Raw genomic sequence first — 19710 nt, 5'->3', positions numbered from 1 at the left:
ATTATTTATATAGTCATAATTTCTCGGATAATTCTCACCTAAAATAAGCTCAGTCTTCAATTATACCAATACTGAGTAAATTGAGTTTTAGGAGCCAATCCTTAGTCTTTCCCTCCACTTTGGTGGAAGCAATAAAAACCATACATCATCTTTGAACAGGTGATCGGAAGCATGTTCATGCAGAGCCATATTTTATCAGAGTTTTTCCCCTTAAGCTTTCTGTCCTTTATTCGGTGTGATCAGTTGTCTTTAGCATTCACTAGCTCTTTGAGAATTCAATTTTGAGAGGCACTTCTAGTTTCCTGGACAACCTTGGTTCATCTCTTTTCCGAAGAATAGTGAAGATCTAAAATCTAATTCTTGCCTATTTCGGCCCCAGACTGTTTTTATCCTCTTTTGTGAAATCAAACCCACGTGCCTTTTTTTTCTGTTTGCAGCCCATGTCTGAGTATTATCCATGTCTCCAGGATCACATAGCTATTAAATTAGTTCTATCAATGGCCCATGGGTTTTGAGGTCCCCATGTGTGGTTTTCTCAAGTAACCACATTTGATTTCAAAGCACAAGGTATAGGACTTCTGGCTTGATTACTTAGCCTTTGGTATTTTTTTTTAAGTTTTTGAAAATAGCAGGGAAAATACGTTACTCTTCTTTACCCTAATGAAAAGTTCTGCGTTCGTCTGACAGACATTTCATTCCTGGGGGAGGATTAGAGGGCTGTCTCACAGATAGACTGTGAGCTTTCATATTTTTCTTTATTTTATCCGTTCTAAGAAACCTACGCCTTTGCCTCTCCCAATTTCACCATCTCATGCACATTTTCTCCCTCTTAATACCTTATCTGTGACATTTTGAGGATCAAGTAATTCATTTTCTCTACCACAGGTCATTATATCTGAGTCATTTCAGACTATCAAGTTTCCGTATTCCTTTTGGGATACTTTTTAGAAGAGTCTGTTCTATAAATTTTCCATTTTAAAATGTCCTTCTTAAATCTAAATTTATTCTGCAGTGTTATAGTATATAACATAATATATGGATTGGCAAAGCATTGGTGCCAGAAGTTTGGGTCCTAATTCGAGCTCCATCACATTTTCAGGAAGGGAACCTAGATCGATTCATATAAATCTCATTCACTTAGGAAATGAGGACAATAATTGTAATAATTACAGCCCTATTTTCCTTAAAGGGTTATTGTGCAGTTACACATGAACATATATTTTTGGGTAGTGAACATTTGATAAAATTATATTGGATTACTACTTTACTGTGTTCACTTATTTATAGATACTTTAAAAATCCCTCTGGTTCTACAGTTCTATTTTCTCCATGGCGTTCATAATATTTATTAAATGTTTGATTGTTTTCTTGCCTACAAAAATGTTCACTGGCCTCACTTACCTTTTGCATAAAGGTAAGTTGTTTTTTGGCCCCTTTTGAATTCTCTATTGGTTTCCAAAGCTAAGAGCATATGGCTCTCTATCTACTGTGAGCAAGTGCTAATATTTATAACAAATATAATTTTGTGAAAACCAGAGACAAAAAAAACATGTTAATAGGTTTGAGTTTGTTTTCTTCAGCTAGCTGGCTTCTGTCTTTAAGAGGCCTACATATATTTTCCTGGATTTATTGTTAAGGAGTAGTAAATGACAGAAACCAGTAACTCACAGAGATATTCATCAAATAATTATTAAAGATCATTCAGTGCTCAGTAGCAGAGCAATTGCTAAAAGGCTGAGATTACAGACAGCCCTCAAATATTCATGGCAGTAGGAAAAACCTTGTAAAGATGATCGCCCATCACAGATTATGGGTAGACTCTGCCAATTAGGCACCAATTCATAGCCCTTATTCACATCTCCTCTTAAACTGCTAATTAAGCCAAATGCTTTTATAAATGTAGAAATCAACTTTTATGGGGTATTTGAGATAATTTTCAGAACATAGGGCGAAACACTTCAATTACTATACAATTCGAACATAAAGGATTTGGCGGGATTCTAAAGGGACCCAGTCATCATGAAGTATCTCTAATGTCAGAGACAAATGGATTATAGACTTAGTCACTCTCTCTCACACATACACACACAAAGAGAGAAGCACCAGAAAAGAGCAACCAAACATAAAGAGGACAATCTATCTATCAAAAAGGCTTACTAGAATGATGAAGTAGTATCCTTATTAGGTATCTAAAAATAAATGATAAAAAGGGTAAGGAAAAATTGAAATAATAAACTAATACTTTTCTAGCACATTAGTGCTAATCTGAGAGTTCTACACATTCAATTGCTTTATAGAACCACTCCGAGGAAGGCTGTGTTATCTGCACTTTATAGATGATAAAATGAGAAGAAGATGTGCAAAACTGTGCTTAAGACCTGACAACACTAGGTGTTCAATACATAGTAGCTATTATTTATTATTCTTGTTTTATTGTTGTTAGTGCCAAAGGGCTATAGTTGCATTACCTCATTCAAAGCTCATGAAAACTTATTGTAGTCATTATAATTATTTTTATTTTAAAAACATCTTTAAGTAGGAAAAAATTTATTTTATTTTATGTTTAATAGAAAGACTAATTTATTACGTAGTTTTGAGCAAATCACTGGTCTTGTTGTCTCATTGCCTAACACAGACAATCATCCATTCCCCACCTAGTTTTCAGGGACATTCCTCTTTTTATTTGCGTGGGTTATGAAACAATGTGTTTTGTGTAATTTTGTGTAAGGCGGTATTTTATTTCATCTCAAGACGCACTCTAAATTGTGGTGTGACATAAGTATTGATAACTGGGATCACAAGTGAAATAGTCAAGTGTTCCTATCACAAAAATCAGGGAGAGGCTAATAGATTTTTTTTCCTTCAGAAAAACAGAATAACAGACTCAGTACCATGAGCTGCTTAAAGAAATACAGTATACCCAAAATAGGGTAAGAATTAATTCCAGGTGCTTTATTCACTGGTTAAAGTTGATAGTTATATTCCTTAGGCCTATATTTCAGGTAGTTCATTCTATATATGCACACGCACACACACACGCACACACACACACATACACACACATATCTTAATTGCATCCTTCTGCCAAAGTAGGGAAGGTGCTTCACTCAATGGGATATCGCATATGTATAGGAGCCTGCTTCTGGAGTTGGTCCCATGACTCCCAAAGATTGTGGAAACAAAGCAATTAACTTTTTAATTATGCAAACCATTCAGTAAAGCAAGCACTAAAAAGATGCTTAAAAAGTTTATTTAATACTTTTAATATTGTTTCAGTAATATTGGAAATTTCAAAATAAGCAGAAAACTTAAGCTAAATGCGTAAACTCCTAGAGATTTTTCTTTCAAATTTTTCTCTCCGTAGGACAAATATAGGAAAAATACTTCCATACCCATATCATTAGCTTCAGAACTACCAGACTGTTTTAAATAATATGATTTTCATAATATGTGATCAACTTAGAAAATATCTTAGCTATTTCAAGATTTGGTCACACATACTGTTTTTGTTTTTTTTTGAGGAAGATCAGCCCTGGGCTAACATCTGCCGCCAATCCTCCTCTTTTTGCTGAGGAAGACTGGCCCTGAGCTAACATCCATGCCCATCTTCCTCTACTTTATACGTGGGATGCCTGCCACAGCACGGCTTGAAGAGCAGTGCCATGTCCGCACCCGGGATCAGAACCCGCGGACCCCGGGCTCCAAAGCGGAATGTGCACACTTTACTGCTGCACCGGGCCTGCCCCGGGCACACATATTTTTAACTGTAACAAAAGACCCTTGACTCTCTAGAGAAATGTTTATTTTAATTATGCCTATCAGTTGATCTAAATTATTGAACTTGCTCAAACTTGTGTAAGAATAAGAAGCTTCCTTAGATACAGGAACAAATTGAAATAAATTGGAAAAGAATTTTGAAATCACTGGCATAAACAAGTTAAAGGGCATATCTTTCATCTGCACAGAATTGCCAAGTCCTTTATTCTCAAGTATCATATCTTATTAAATTTTTTGGTACTAGGGAGAAGATATGCCTTACAAAGAGAGATTGATGACTCACTTGGTGCTAGCATTTAAGATATCATAATATTGCTTTTTCTTTAATTTGACATATGGAATCTCTTTGTGTATTTAGGAACACACATGCAGAAAAGATGATGCTTGTTGCAGTATGGGATTCAGGGAAAATATCTGTTTTCACTGAAAAAAGCTGGCAAAGTTAGTTTGCTAATAATTGACCTAGTCATTAAGCAACCGAAAGCTCTCGTCTGCCCCTGCTGCTCATTTGCAGTTATCACATATATTCTAGCAGCAGTGCTAAGGCCTTCATTTCCTTTCATGGAAAGAAGGCAGGACATTTCTGAAGTGGTTAAGGCATGTCTCTTGCCTCAATAGGGGAAAAAAAGGAACAGAAAACGTAATATAGCTACATGGAGAGATGCCTGCCTCTGAGCTCTTTTCATTTTAGCAGCGTGAGAAATATTGCTGTGTATTATTGGTCACACACACATTCTTTCTAAACGAAGATTACTGCCATTGATTCCAAAGAGCAAAAGGATCCATTATAATATTTTTTGCACTTCATTTAGCTAGTGTCCTTATTGATTGGCTTTCCTGAACTATCTACTTGTACCTGAGGTGCCTTCCTGAACAGTTTTGAGGACAATTATTTTATTTTATGGCTTAACATGTAGAGAATTTGACTTGTCAGTTACTGTATATTTTGGACGCTCATTCTGAAATTTATGAGCAAACTTAAAGAAGATCTAGCATTGCTCACTTGAGAAACACACGAACACACAAGCACGCACACAGACACACACACGTACGTACACACCCACCATCCTTGACAGGCTGGGTTGAGAAGGCTAAAGCACATCTTGGAAATGATTTTAGTAACAAATTATGACTTCAGAACGATTTTGTTTTGGAAATGCTTTATTAAATTAAAGTCAATAGTTCCATCAATTTCAAACTTGACAGCCTCCTACCATGTTGAGATTTTATATTTTAAAAATAAGCAATACTTCCTATATTAAAGTAAGTTTTATTAAATTGCAAATAGAAGTATGTTTTAAAATTTGGATTATTTTCTTTCATTACTTATTATGCCAACCTAGGATTCAATATAACCTTTTGAGAAAAATGCTAACAAAAAGTCGGTAAGGTTAACTTAAGGCTATAGTTTTCTAATGCCTTCTACTTCTTTCGTCCTCAAGAATAAAGTGTATACTCACATTTTTACAATATAGATTTATGGAAATGTGGTGATTAAGTTAAAATAGCTTATGAGAAGTTTTTGAAAATATTGCTTCAGAGTTATTTCACCACATTGCTCAAATATTTCATCACTTCAAAACATCCTTTACACCTAAAGGTCTGGTTTTCCTTTAAAGGATTTTGCTTTTTAATATGAGCCTAAAAACCCCTGCAAGCACTTAGGCCTGGCAGTGCTAATGCACAGCAACAGGTCTCAACAGGAAGCTCTGTGCCCCAAGATTGATGCTGACAGAGTTGATATTTTCAGTTTCTGTTGAAAATGTGTGATAATCCGATGTAAATGTCCCAGTTATTTATAATAACAATTTCAGCGCTGCGATATATTAGGCTTTTCATGCTCTTTCTCTCTGCACTGGAGCCCAGCCATAACTCTGTCTTTGGCTTCTGCAATGCTTGTTATAATAGAGTCCTGATACTCCTCGTAATAAACCTTCGTGGAGGCAATCCAAGACAGACCCTACTGATAGCTGAATTCTCCTTAATAGTGAACTGTATTCTTGTGAGTCTCTGGCATAGTTATTTTCCTTTAGAGTTAAGGGGTTTATGTTGAAATAGCATTTATTTATTTATTTATTTCACTGAACAGTCTCACTGCTATGACTAAGAAAATTGCTCCATAAAATACTTGGTAATGTAAATGTGAAAATGAAAGTTATATATCTGGTGATTTATTAAATTTATGGCTTGTAGGAACAGGACTGTCTCTATAAAGGAATCTAATCTACACTTTGGAGAATATTCTAGTAATGCCATATAAAAATGGGATGCTGTTGTAATTTGAAATCTCAAAAGCATGAACCGCTGCAGAGGTATGCCTTTGGCATTTCTAATCATGTGTGGCCTGGCTTTGCCAATCTAAATTTGATGGAGGAAAATTTAGAATACACGTTTATTTTGGAAATACTTGCACTTACACAGAACGTAACATTCCATGTGCATAGCTCCTTTTGATGTGCTTCCTTACTCGTTTCTTTTGTTGGCAAGAAATGGAGGGGTCAATTAAGAGGAGGAAGTTTAATTGAGTTCATGTTAGAGGAAGAACAGACCAAGGTTGTTGAGCACAGGCCTGGAATTGGAGACCAGCGATTACCCAAGAATAAGGAATATTGATGTGTAGATAAGAGGGACTCGGGCTATAACCAATGCTCTGAAACTGCATTTGGCATATGGAAATATGTTTAACCGCTTTTTCATCTCCAGGAATTAAATTTTAAAGTTTGGGTCCACATTTTGAAGACTGGATTTTTTTTTTTCATCTTGGACTTTAAAAAAGTTTTTATCATCACACTTCTGAATTGATTTTGATTGAAACTCTATTAAGAAATTCAGTGTATTTGGTCAGGAAAATTTTAACTTAGAAAAAGGTGATCTTAAGATTCCTCTTCTTATAGTGAACCCCCATTAATTGATTGATTATTTAAGAGACTCAAAATAGTTTAGGCACACAATGTAAAATTTTATAAAATTATATTTTTATAAATAGAAAAATACACAACAGCAAAAATGAAGGTATATTTTGTGTATTATGTACAGAGAACATATAATAAGATAAAAATTTAGTTTCATTTTATACAGTGTTCTTTAAATAACTTACCTATTATTTTTACAATGAAATCCATGTGGCATATGGCTTATTTTCAAGTAAACCTCCCACCCAGGAAATGTATTACTTAACTGAAATATAAAAGAGCATATATGTTCAAGGAGGGAGAAAGAACAGGTTCTTCACATATATTAGCAGGCCCATATGTTGTTTATTAAATTTGATGCTAGTCAACCAATTCAGGCAGCCGATTGAAATAAAAAGAAATCAGCAATTTTGCAGAAGTATGAAAACATGTGCACATGTAGCACTCTCGTGCAGTTTTATCATCTGTCAGATTTCTCAAGAGTATACCATATTTTATAGGCTTGAAATAAAACATTATGAATTCATACATACATAATGAAATAAGATATATGCTTTGAGGGAATAGCATTGCCCAAAGTTGGCATTTTATTTCATGTAATTTAAATGACAATATTGAAAAAGGTGTTCTCTTGTATTAACTGAATTCCAGTTTAGAGCATGCTGCTTATCTCCTTAGTTGTACATGAATATGTTGAGACGAAAATAATATAAAAGTTTTACTAAGCATCTGAGATGTTTTATAGTTAAAGACCAACTTGTGTTTTAAAAATAAATTCAAATACATTAACTAAGAACAGTGTGCAAAGTATTTCAAATTAAGGACAGGGTGAACAGACTGTTTTACTTTCCTTCCATTCTACAAATCTATGAATAATCATTCCTTGAGGTTTAAAATTATAAATAACAGTGCAGAGTGAAGTTCTTTCGATTTTACAAAGGAAATCATCCACTTTGTTTTCATTTTTATTTCGGTAAATTCAAAATGACTTTGCGTAGCTTCTGCTAATCTTTTTCAAGACTGAAGCATTTTAGACAAAAAAAAAATGTTTCCCAATTGTGAGTAGATTATTACATTTATGTGGCTAAATTCACTCAGAATTGACAACTGTTGTTTAACTTGGCAAAGTTAGAATATGGTAGGTGATACTGAGAGAAGGGAGGTAGCAAGAAAAATTAGAAAGAAAAGAGAAATTTCAATGAAGAACCTATAAGCACCTTGTGCTCTAGGAAAAGATGATTGAGTAGGGAGATTTTATCCTAGAGTTATCACCCTAAGTTGATTACTCTGCATCCTGCCCTCACACAGATGCACACATACATGAGACCAGAAAACTGAAGGTAAAAATTATCATCTAATATTTGATTTCAGCTATTAGGTCGGTCATTTGTAGGTCCTAGATGATGAGTGTTAGGTGGAGTTAGACACTTGTCCTTTTGGATGTATAGCTTTACTATCTGTATTTACAAAGTCAGCATGTAAGAAGTTATAAGGTGAAGAGCATGGTTTCCTCTTTATGATATGTAATTTTTACCACAAAATTCTCTTGAAGATAAATTCTAGAATGGTTTGTATGTTCATTGGATGGAATGGAGGCCTATATTTATTTACTTATTAAATAGCTTACCCACTGGACTTTATGCTATATGAGTACAGAGGCCATATTTTTATGTTAATTGTATTTCCAGGTATTAGGGCAGTGCCTGTCATGGAGTAGATGCTCAGTAAATATCTGCTGAATTAAGTAAAGAATAAGTTAATATTCTCTGGGTCTGAGGTTCACCCATGATTTCATTATTACCTTGGATTTTATGCTTTATTTTGTTTTCTCACTCTTTTGATAACTTAGTATGAGTTAAACTGTGGTGGTGGAGAAATTAGTCAAAATGATTGATAAATATAAGACAAAGCACGTAAGAAAAGGAAGAAGCTACTCCTAAACTCTTTGTAGAGTATTGCAAACTTTCTCAAACCTAAAGTTCATATTGTTCTTACTGATCATTGGTGTATTACTACAGGAAATGTTTGTACGTGGGACAGGATATTTATTGTGTTTCATAGGGTTCTAAACCTGGGCTCTGATGAAGAATGTATTTTACATTTCAAAACCGTGTTTCACTAAGTGTATTTTTCTCCTCTTTGTCCTAATTGACAGAACTAAGGTGCATCCACAGAAAATCTTTATTTTGTAGTTGAGAAGTAGTTCTTTTTAACATTCTATCTAAGAAGGACTTTAAAAATCAAAGATAGCATCTGGATGATACACACCTAGCATGAAGAAAAATCATAACATTCTCTGCATGCCATACTCTTAATAAAAGTATTTTCTAGATAAGTGAACATTGATTAGTACACTTTATGAGTTTACTAATTCTCAATTCCAGGTTGAGAACATTACAGTTGCTGGTTCAAATTCTTAATGCATTGCTCATATGGGATTAAATATATAATTATTTATATATCGTTCACACATTATTAACATATTATTGAAACTGATTTCAAAGACAGCTTGAAAATTCAGGTCAAGGAAACCTCTATAAACCATGAAAGAGGCTGGTTAAATTTCTGTCTTCACTGAGTTTCTACCATCCATGTTATTTTTTACATATTTCATTTTATGTTTATGAAGATCCTGAAATACATTTTTCTAAAATTGTAGTCTATTTTGTTTTGGTTTTCTCCTGGGAGAAAACAGGATAACACTGAGGAGAAATCAAGATTTGCTATGGGTTTGCTAAAGTCTGCATGAGAAATGAGTCTCTTTGGAGTTTCCAAGGTAGTTCATTTCATATTATTGTATTTGTTTTTTAAATCGCTCATATCCACCTATAACCTCTATACCAGTCATTGCTGTCCTTCCCACTCTTGTTTATAACTTCCATTCCCTCCCACCACCTGGCTGTACTCTACTCTCTCAGCATGATAACCAGTTCACTCTCAAAATATGGAACACAAAGCATGTATTACTGAGTGTTCTGATTAACTGCCCCAACTGAAAATACATGTTTCATCTCACTTAATCCTCGTGACATTCTGAATATGTATGTTTTACTTCACAAGAGAGCAAATGGAGGCTCACAGGCCTGAGGTGATTTACTCAAAGTCATGCAGCCAATGAGTGGCTGAGATGGAGTTTGAAGAAAATCTGTCAAACAAAAACACCATGTTCTTTCTATTACATCATGTGTCTAGCCATGCCCTTCTTTCACTGGGATGATCTTAACCTCTTTCACCTGTACCTCTTTCCAGTGGCTAGTCTTTCCTTACAGTTTACTGCAAGTATCACCTCTTCTGTCGAGCCCATACTGATGCTCTCTTCCTTAGCTCTTTGCATATCGCACATCTGTATTAGCATATATCATATTGTCACTCTTCTCATTTTTTCTGGTTTAAAAATATGGCAATAATTTTTCGTAAAAGTATTTCAGCATGAAATGAATTTGTGACTATTTTGAAGTACATTTACAATTAATTATTTTTAAAGTGTCTTAATTTTAATTTTGAATATGATGAATAGCAGTGATGAGAAATCCCACGTAAAAACAAAAGTGCTTTGGGTCCTCTGTAGTTTTCAGGAATGCAAAGGCGTCCTGAAACCCAAATGTTTGAGTACAGCTGGTGAAAGCAGCGTCTAGCACAGACTGAACATTCATTGAATATTTAATGAGCAAAATTAAATAATCAAATTAATATAGCAACCTTCGGTTACAGAGACTATATATATCATGTGTGAGGATTTAGGCTTTCCATAATTTTATAAATTTACTCAACAATTGTAAGTCAAGAAGAGAATGAGCAAAACCTACACTAAAATGTCTTTTTTAGAAAAAAGTAAATTTAGAATGTTAATTATATCCATTGAGTAAAATTGTATATTAATTAAAGTTAATTTGAAATTGTAAGTGAACATTACTCAATGCATTAATCAATGATTAGCCAGGTACTCAGGCTGTTAGTTTGTATAAAGGACACAGTGGGTCATGCTATTATAGCTATAAATTGTGAGATTTTAGACAGCAGATTTGTAAAACATTATACATTTGAAAATAATTATGCAAAATATTCTAGGTTTGCTAGAAGCTTTATAAAATGTTTTTAATGAAACTAAATCTTGAAATTTTAATAAAATGGTCAGGTTTATATAGGGCAACTCACTAACTATCATGAAAATTAATTTTTAGGAAATAGTGTGTAATATCAAATGAAATTAATAACCATCTTCGGTTAAAGAGAAAAAACCAAAAGAATATTTCATCTTTTTACTCTAGATTTAAGAAATTTTAAACATCATGTACTAGCCTTAGGATATCATTTATTTATTAAATTTACTTATTTAAATTTATTTATTAAATTCACATATATCAAACCCAATTAAAATGTAATTCAGTATTGGTAGCTAAAGTTTACACTTAAATCTCTTTTATACTATTTCCTAATTTCTTCACTGTACAATTGTTTTACTAAAGCTGGTAGCTGGTAATATTAAACACTGTTATTTAGCTGATTTTTTTTGCCAGTAAGCTACACAATCTATGCCTTTAAATCTTAGGAATACAAAATATAATACAGGATACTAGAAACACCATTAGCTCTTAATAAAAGAAAGCTGAATAAAGCATTAATAATTGTTATTTCATCTTACATCAGTTATAATTTGTATTGATTTAAAAAAAGCTTCAGGTGGTGCCTACACAATTTTTTTCCCTTGTATTTTCTGTTTTTATCTTCCTTGTGGTCTCAGTAGTTAAGTGCTGACTGATAACCTGGTCCAGGGTTTATAAGATTGTATATTTTGTATTTTAAAAATACTATGTTTTCCTCCTTAACAAAAAGTAAACTGAGCGTGTCATATGTGTGATAGAGCAGTTTCCCCAAAGCAACAAGAACCTGTAGCATTCCTTCCTCTGCAAAGGTTTTCAGATTCCATCTCTCCCTATTGTCACTAGGGCAGAGCTTAATCCCATCGCGCCCAGGTTAGCACACACAACCAAACCGGCCTCCCTACACTGCAGGCCTGCCCATGTGCATTAGGGACACCAGCATTATGATTATTAAAGTGCCCTTTTGATAATTATCCAGCCACTATTAGCAAGAAAGAGGATGAAAGAAAATTTGAACCCTCTCATTGCCCTGGAGCATGACCCCCCCGGAAGAATATACTGGATTGTTCGTGTTCACAAGAGCCTTGGGTATGAAAATGAGAGACTGGGGGAAAGTCTTAGTCAGACCAAGAGGTGAAATATCTGTTTTCTAGTTGTTAGAGAAAATTTACTTTTAAGATGGACCTTACAAGAAAACAATACTGTTATGAGGAATGTTTATGTAGTGTGGTAATAGCCTTTTCTCATATATCCTTGTACCAGACACGCTAGGTTTTGATAAAGGTTTAAGGACATTAAGCAGAGAACAGCAGTTTCACTGTCTAATTAATCTCTCTACAATATATTGTTTGATATGTCTCTTCTACACATCGAGTCATTTTCTATTCTTCCCACCGCCCAATCTATTGTGTTTGGACTAACTTCAGACTTGCCAGCACTAAACAACATCCTTCCCACCACACTGCCTTAGGCTGTGACAGCTTCCCTATCTTCCAACTGTTTCTTTCTTCCATCCTTTACCTATATCCTACCCAGTCTTTAAGAAGAAGCTCAGTATCGGTCTTGTCAAACTTTCCTCCCCTTATCTCTTCGCTTTTAGCTTCCAAGTGCTGCAAACTTTGACTCTTATTTTTGTTCCCCACCTGAAGATTGTATTCCTTGAGGATAAGAATCAAGCTTTATGCCTTATTCTTCTTTGACACTACAGTTCAACATTGTGTTCCCTGTGCTTAATTCATTAAATCACACAACCATTAGTATCAATACCTTAATATCAGTATTTCTATCATGATCATACATTTTTCCAAAAACAGAAACTAGAAGAGGCAGACATTACAATGAGTTGACCCATAGTATTGTCTATGATATTCTTCTTGTTTCATCTACGTAACAGAGAATTCTTATTCTTTTGGAAAACCTCATTACAAACTCTTTACTCTCCATGACACTTGATAATAATACAAACTATCTCTCCATCTACTTTTTCTTTTCATGTATCATATGGTCCATTTTCCCTTGTTTATCCAGCTGAATATCTAGTTCCTGTCATTGTCCATAAGCAAATTCCTACCAAATAACCCTTTAGTATTAGAGATTATTTTAGTCTTTTTGGTTACCATTCTATGTTGTTTCAGTTGTTTATAAACTCAGCTATTTATAAAATTATTTTATATTACTTGTTACACCTTAATAAGTTGTGCTACAGTCGTGTGCTGCATAATGACATTTCAGTCAATGATGGATCGCATATACGACGGTGGTCCCGTAAGATTAGTACCTTATAGCATAGGTGTGTAGGAGCCCACACCATCTAGGTTTGTGTAAGTACACTCTATGATGTTCACACAATGGGAAATCACCTAGTGAAGCATTCTCAGAATGTCTCCTCATCATGGAGTGATACATGACTGTATTACTGTTCGTCTGTGTTTTGTGTATGTATATTTATTTTCCCCAAATTTCTCATAAGTATACCTTTTGCTGTTTTTGTATCTTCACAGTGTGGTGCTGATTTACAAATATATTACCTCATAATAATCTACCTTTTCTGAGGTCTAGGAAGAATTTACTATATATAAAATCCTTAAGATATTGAAGACTATTTTACAAAAAAGGCTGTATTTCATGCAAGATGCAAGTATCTTGATACAAATTAAGAGCATGTGGATTCTTTTTTTTTTCCTGGCTTGCGAGATTCCCACATTTGATTCTTCCAAAGACAAAGTGCTGATCCCAAAATAATCACTCAGAAATATTTAAATGCAGGAATAATTAGGTTTAGTTTTTTTTACTTTGATATTACTTGAATATACAGGTCTTACTTTTAAAGGGGGATTTAAATTTTTAAATGTTACATGTACCAACAATTAATATTTTTTAAATTAAATACAAAATCAAAAATTTATAAGGAAAAAAATCCAAGCTACAAAAAAATCATGTTCAATCATATCCGATAAAAAGTTTGCTACTCTCACTTTGTTTCCTTTAATTCAGTAGGCCTGGATAAGGCATATGGCTTCAGAATTCTTTGATGCTAATCTCTTGTGATAACCAATTTGTTTCCAAATTTCTCAATTCAAGGGCTGACTAATACTATTGCCTAAGCATTAGGTGGGTTGTGTTGTTTTAAACAGAGATGATGGCTAGTAGTAAGCAGTGTGTCAAAGACCAGAGGAGTTGAGAAATTTGGAAGTTTTGAGACACTCTGTCTAAACAGGATTAAGGCAAAACCAAAAGGATTTTCATGCTCCAAAACCCAAAGATCTCTGTGATAGCTGCTTTCCTAAACATCAGGATTAAAGGTTAGAATCACATTCAGAACAAGAATGCAAACATGTATTCAGGAAAATCCCTGTCTTTAGAGAAAAATTCAAGAATGTCTCAGCACTTATGTAAAAAATACACTAAAGAAACATATTGGTATAAGGGGGTCAAAACTTTTTTTTCCGCAAAGGGAAATTAATTCCCTCCTATTTTTCACTTTTTACAGTACTTTTTTTTTCTTTTTACTATTTTTTAATTAAGAATTAATTTTTTTTAGAGTGGTTTTGGCTCATAACAACATTGAGAGGAAGGTACAAGAGATGTCCCCTACACCTCCTGCCTCCTCCATTATGGACATCCTCCACCACAGTGGAATACCTCTTGTTTTTGCTTTTTTATGGGGGTGAGGAAGATTGGCCCTGAGCTAACATCTGTGCCAATCTTCTTCTGTTTTGTACGTGGGTCACTGCAACAGCTTGGCTTGATGTGCAGTGTGTAGGTCCGCACCCAGGATCAGAACCACCAACCCCAGCCCACTGAAGCACAGAACACAAACTAAACCACTATCCCACCAGGCCAGCCCATGGAATACTTCTTTTTTCCCTTCATAAAATGTGCATATACTTTTCATGTTTACCTCTACTATGTATAAAAGCTTCTCTAAATAGTGTAAAGGAATCATTTTTCATATGTAGTTTGTATTTATATATAAAGATACAAAGTTAAAGATTTCTTTAAAAACAAATAATAAGAGCAAAATCTGTAGCAGTGTTTGGTTTTCAAGTGTGATGGTATCTCATATATTGACATTATTAAAGCTATTAATCACTGCTAAAATTCCAATAGTTTACTGATATCAACTGTTTATTAAACATTTTCTTTTTATTTCTTTCCATATCATTCTATATATTTACTCTTTAAACATATATAATCTAGATTAAACCATGTCTATAAAATTATAATTAAAACATGAACCCTTTTACAGAATTAATTTGCTCAACCTCTTGCAGTGTATGAGATTCCACTAAATTTAATTCTTTTTTATTAAGTTAACAAGTCGAAGTTGTTTCGATATCAAAACTACTTAGCTTTAAGAGAATGTAAAAAGTTATATAGTGGGGAAAAAAAAGCAAAAAAGCCAGCCATATAGCAATTAGGTAGAGACAGAATAAGGAAATGTTAATAATCCTACAATGGGTTGGTGAAAAAAATACATATGTATTTGGTATTATTTATCTTATAGTTTTTCTTAAATCTGTTGTAAAAAAATCTATACCCATATATCAAAGACTTGCTTTAAGCTATTCTGTCTTATCAAAAAGCAAGAATAGGATGGTAGCTCATTATGTGTAGCAGCCCCCTGTGTCCCTAGACTTGGAAGATTATAACTCTGAGAATGTTCAGATTAACACCTTTCAAAATACCTAATTTGTTTAAATTATCTTTGAAATAAAAGAAAGCAAGCAAACCAGCTCAGGGTTTTTGGAAATTGTTTTATTGGCAAGGTCTATGGATGGACACCATGGTGTAGGGGCTGCTGATTTTCCCTTTACATATTTCCCCATCTCCCTTCCCCAGGTGTTGCTGCCATCACTACCTTTCCCTTCCTCCCCTTTCCTCATGGCAAGACGCATGGAAGAAGAGTGCTGTTAAGGCCTCTCCATTAATCAACAGGTATGGCGGTTCTCATGAAGCAGTGCAGCTGTCCCTGGTCTACGTTCTCCATTCATAGTCTATCTCTTTCACCTTTAGAAGACTCATTCATCCACTCCACAGAGCCTACTGATACGGAAGAGCTGTTCAACCTGAGTATATCTTTACATATTCCAGCATGCTATGCATATCAGAATGCCATGCACAGTTGTAGATTTTTTTTTTAAATGTAAAGAGTACGGAAGAATTAATGATATAATTTTCAGAGAAAGGTGCTATGCGGTTTCCTCAACTGATTACATAGGAAAGAAATGGAGCTTGTATGTTTATATATGCCACTTGCAATGTTCTACAAACAATTGTTATGTTATATATAGCATACCTTTGAAAAATGTAACATGAGAATATTTGGTCAATTTTAATACAAAATTCAATTATTATAACATTTGGATTTTCAATAGCATTGCACAAAGTTGTATGCACATTAATTACAATGCTTACTCATCTGGTTATAGAAAATTAGGTACAAGCCAGTTCAAAGAAATCAAATACATTACAAGGCCGTGTGTTCGGATGTGAGAGCTGAGTGTGTGCTAATTGCTTTCCGCAAAACTTTCTTTTGTCAACTCAGCTGGTGGTATTCAAGGGAGTCTGAGGGGACTATTTTCTTCAGCAGTCCCCAGATTGCCTCCTTCCAGGTTGCTACATTTTGAAAGGAGTTAGTCCCTCAGGGCTCAAACTCCAGCAGAGTCATAACCTATAAACACAAACACTCAGTCACCACAGGGCAACACCCACCTACTTGATTTCCTTTTTCACCAAAGGAACTGGTCCTCCCAGTTCCTGCAGGGGCTTGTTTGGAGGATGTGTCAGGCTCTGCGTTACACCAGTGTGACTCTATCAGGATCTTTGAGATGTGACTAGAACATTGCCTTTGGGCTAGGTAGATTATTAACAGATGTCTTAAAAAATACAGTGAGTGTGTCTATAGGTGTGCATGTATGGCAGCATTACTGTGGTATTCTTTAAAGTGGTAGCATAATTAAGACTTGTTTATGAACATAAACAAAGCAAATCATTTTGATTTACCCACATTTTCACCAGTGTGGCCATTAAGCATTAAAAGCTGGACCATTAATCTTTATTCAGGAATGTGTGGCCTCATTGGATAAAGCTCCGAAACCATTGGTTGCCCTACATTTCTAGACTTGTTTCTAGTCTTTACATTATGCTTTTACCATAGGTGCATGCTGTGCTCTGGCCTCCACGTCTTTCTCAGTGGGTATGAGTCTTCATGTCCACGGGCCTTTGCATAGTTGGGTCTCTCCATTCGGAGAGTCCTTTCCCCAGATCTGATTGTAAAACTCTGAACAACAATGGTAACAACAAACATGTACTGAGAGTTTACTGTGTGTCAAGCACAGTGTTAATAAGCTTAATTTCCATTTTCTTAGTTGATCTACACAAAGGAACATAGAGTTAGACATTGTTATTATCATCCATATTTAATAGATTAAAAAAATGAGGCTTAGAGAAATCTAGTGTGGCCAAGATTACTCAGAATGGACTGAAGTGGGATGTGCTTTAGGTAGTTTCTCCTCATTCCTCCCAAGCAAAGCTGGGACTCTCATTCATGCTCAACTCTGAATTACTAGAGGACAACGATTCCATCTTATCCTTTATGAACTCTTTTATGTCCACAGGGTTTGTTACTCTGTAAATGTTGGACAAATGAACGAATGTTTACAAAACAGTCATTCATCCTTTTTACATCATTCATACTTCCCTCTACTCTGTTTTTATTCTCCTGAGCTTGTAGCTTTTGATCATTATTAGCTTCATAGATTTTTCAATATATTTTTATTATAAGAAATAATTCATTATTTCCCCCAAATTTAGGACCTGTAATTAAAAACCAAGTACAAAATAATTGCAAATGCAGAAAAAAATTTAAATTTTGTAAAGTGTATCAATCTAGTGGTAAGAAAAGAATCATAGATATATCTCACATGGAAAGAAGAAAATTCAACTAAAATGTTCAAAGTTTTGAGGAAAGGTAACCAGAGAAATTCTTTTTTTACATTAAAGGAAAATAAAGGAAATGTGTACCATATAAGAAAAGAGTCTTATCAGTTTACCACTAAAGAAAAAAAGGGAAGGGGACGAATATAGATGAGGAAAAGAAGATAAACCAAGAAGGGAAAAAAAAATATTTGAGAAAAAAGAAACAAAAAGATTTTCGAAAAGTGAATACATTGAAAAGCAATAAAAAATTGAAGGAAATTTATCATTGAAAACCATGGACACTGACAGGGTTTTAAAAGAATATGAAATAAAACTTGGAGGGGAAAAAAAAATCAATGCAGATAGAGAAAAAGAACTTTATTTATGAGTTTGTGTTTCCTTTAGTCTTAGAAAAGCCTTTGAAGTAAATGGCTGGAAAGAAAAAGGGCAAGTTAAGATACATTGATTTGTGTATACTGGACTTTTCTAGGACAAAATTTCTGTGGAAATAGTGCTTTTGAGAGCAAGATAAGGGCTTAAGAATTAACTTGGAGCTATGTATTTAGAACTAATAAGGTTGTGCCTAGAGAATACAATTCAGACAGGGCTTGATGGAAAATTAGGGTACAAGTCAGGGTATTCCCTCCCCATGACATTCTCCACCAAGATAATCCTAGAATTAATCATCTGTTGGCTCTGTGAATATAAGGATTATTTCATATCTATTTTTCTTTATGTAGAGTGCCTGGAGCATAAAACAAATGTTTGCTGAATTAGTCATGGAATTTTAAGAGTGGGTAGAGAGATTTTGGTCAGCCAACCCAGTGTTAGATTTTGTGTGCATCCCTCAATGCCATTATAAGAATCATTTATCTTTGCTTAAATAATTCCAGGGACACAAAATCCAGAGGTAGCTCATTCTATTTGGGGACCTCTTTAGCTTCCCAGGTTTTTCTTATGTTAAGCCAAAAGCCTGTCTTCCTGTAACTTGAATCCATTTATCCTGACAAAATGAGTTCTGTTGCATTTCCAAATGAAAGTACTTCCAAGACCTAAATTCAGATGGATGCTCTGCCTTAATGTCTAGATATATAGTGCCCCTCTCTATATTCTTTTCTGGGGTATAGCCCCAGTCTTCCTAATTGTTCTGTTACTTGGTTGCAAGTCCCTTTAGCACTCTAGTTATTCTCATTTAGTACAAAATGCTTTTTTATCAAACAAGGAATTCAGGATGGGCTTCACACTTTATATTCTTACACTTGTTCAATTTGAAGAACCTGGAGAATCCATTTAAATACCTTCAGAGAAAAAAAAAAGGAAGTGCCATTTAAAACTGCATGTGACTTTAATCTGAATTTGTACATAATAAGGGTGTGATTTGGATACTACATAGTACAGTATATAAACAAAATAAAATAAATACAAGTACGTATAAAAAATGGAAGAAAAAATAAAGTAGTTAAAAAAACGATAGCATTTGATGAAAGTAAAGGAATTTTCAGTCTTTACTTTTTATTTTTAATTGAATACATGTTGGTGTCTGAGATGAATCTTTCCCTAGGAGGCCCATTCACCGTTTTAACAAATTTGGCTGTAAAAAATAAAAATCCTTAAGTGGATAATAATATCAGTGAAAGTAAAAGACAAGCAAAACAAAACAAAAACTATATTCTCAATGCAAATTACTGACTTGAATGACTAATAATAGGTACTCACATATAACAATATGTTACATGGAGGTCAAAATAGAGCAAAGTAAGATTGAAAGATGCATAAAGGATGCCCTGTCAGATATGGGCTTTCCCTAATAAAAGTTACTGCAAAATAAATTTTTCATTTATGTGAACTGCTCCTTAATGCCGAATGGCTGTCAATGTCCTTTGGTGAGTCCTGTTTATGAGCAGGTTATGGAACTCTCTCAGAGACCCTGCACATCTGACTTTCAGTGAGTGCCTACACAGAATATATGGCCTTTTCTAGAACTAGGAAATTTAATTAAT

At 34.3% G+C, this 19710-nt stretch overlaps 1 protein-coding gene across 5 annotated transcripts in view; it reads left to right on the top strand.

Moving 5' to 3' along the window:
- PCDH7 (protocadherin 7) overlaps positions 1–19710 on the top strand; it is a 393242-nt gene that overhangs the window by 191785 nt on the left and 181747 nt on the right. The window contains exon 3 of one of the 5 annotated variants that reach the window (XM_046656042.1): positions 15632–15727. The exons of the other annotated variants lie outside the window; for them this stretch is intronic. Within the exon in view, the coding sequence (XP_046511998.1) occupies positions 15632–15720 (89 nt within the window). The 3' untranslated portion in view covers positions 15721–15727. The remainder of the gene's footprint in view (positions 1–15631; positions 15728–19710) is intronic. 5 annotated transcript variants of the gene reach the window in all.

Source organism: Equus quagga, chromosome 3, assembly GCF_021613505.1.
Source record: "Equus quagga isolate Etosha38 chromosome 3, UCLA_HA_Equagga_1.0, whole genome shotgun sequence".
NCBI lineage: Eukaryota > Metazoa > Chordata > Mammalia > Perissodactyla > Equidae > Equus > Equus quagga.
The sequence above is the reverse complement of the archived record's forward strand: the minus strand, read 5'-3'. Positions and strand labels throughout refer to the sequence as shown.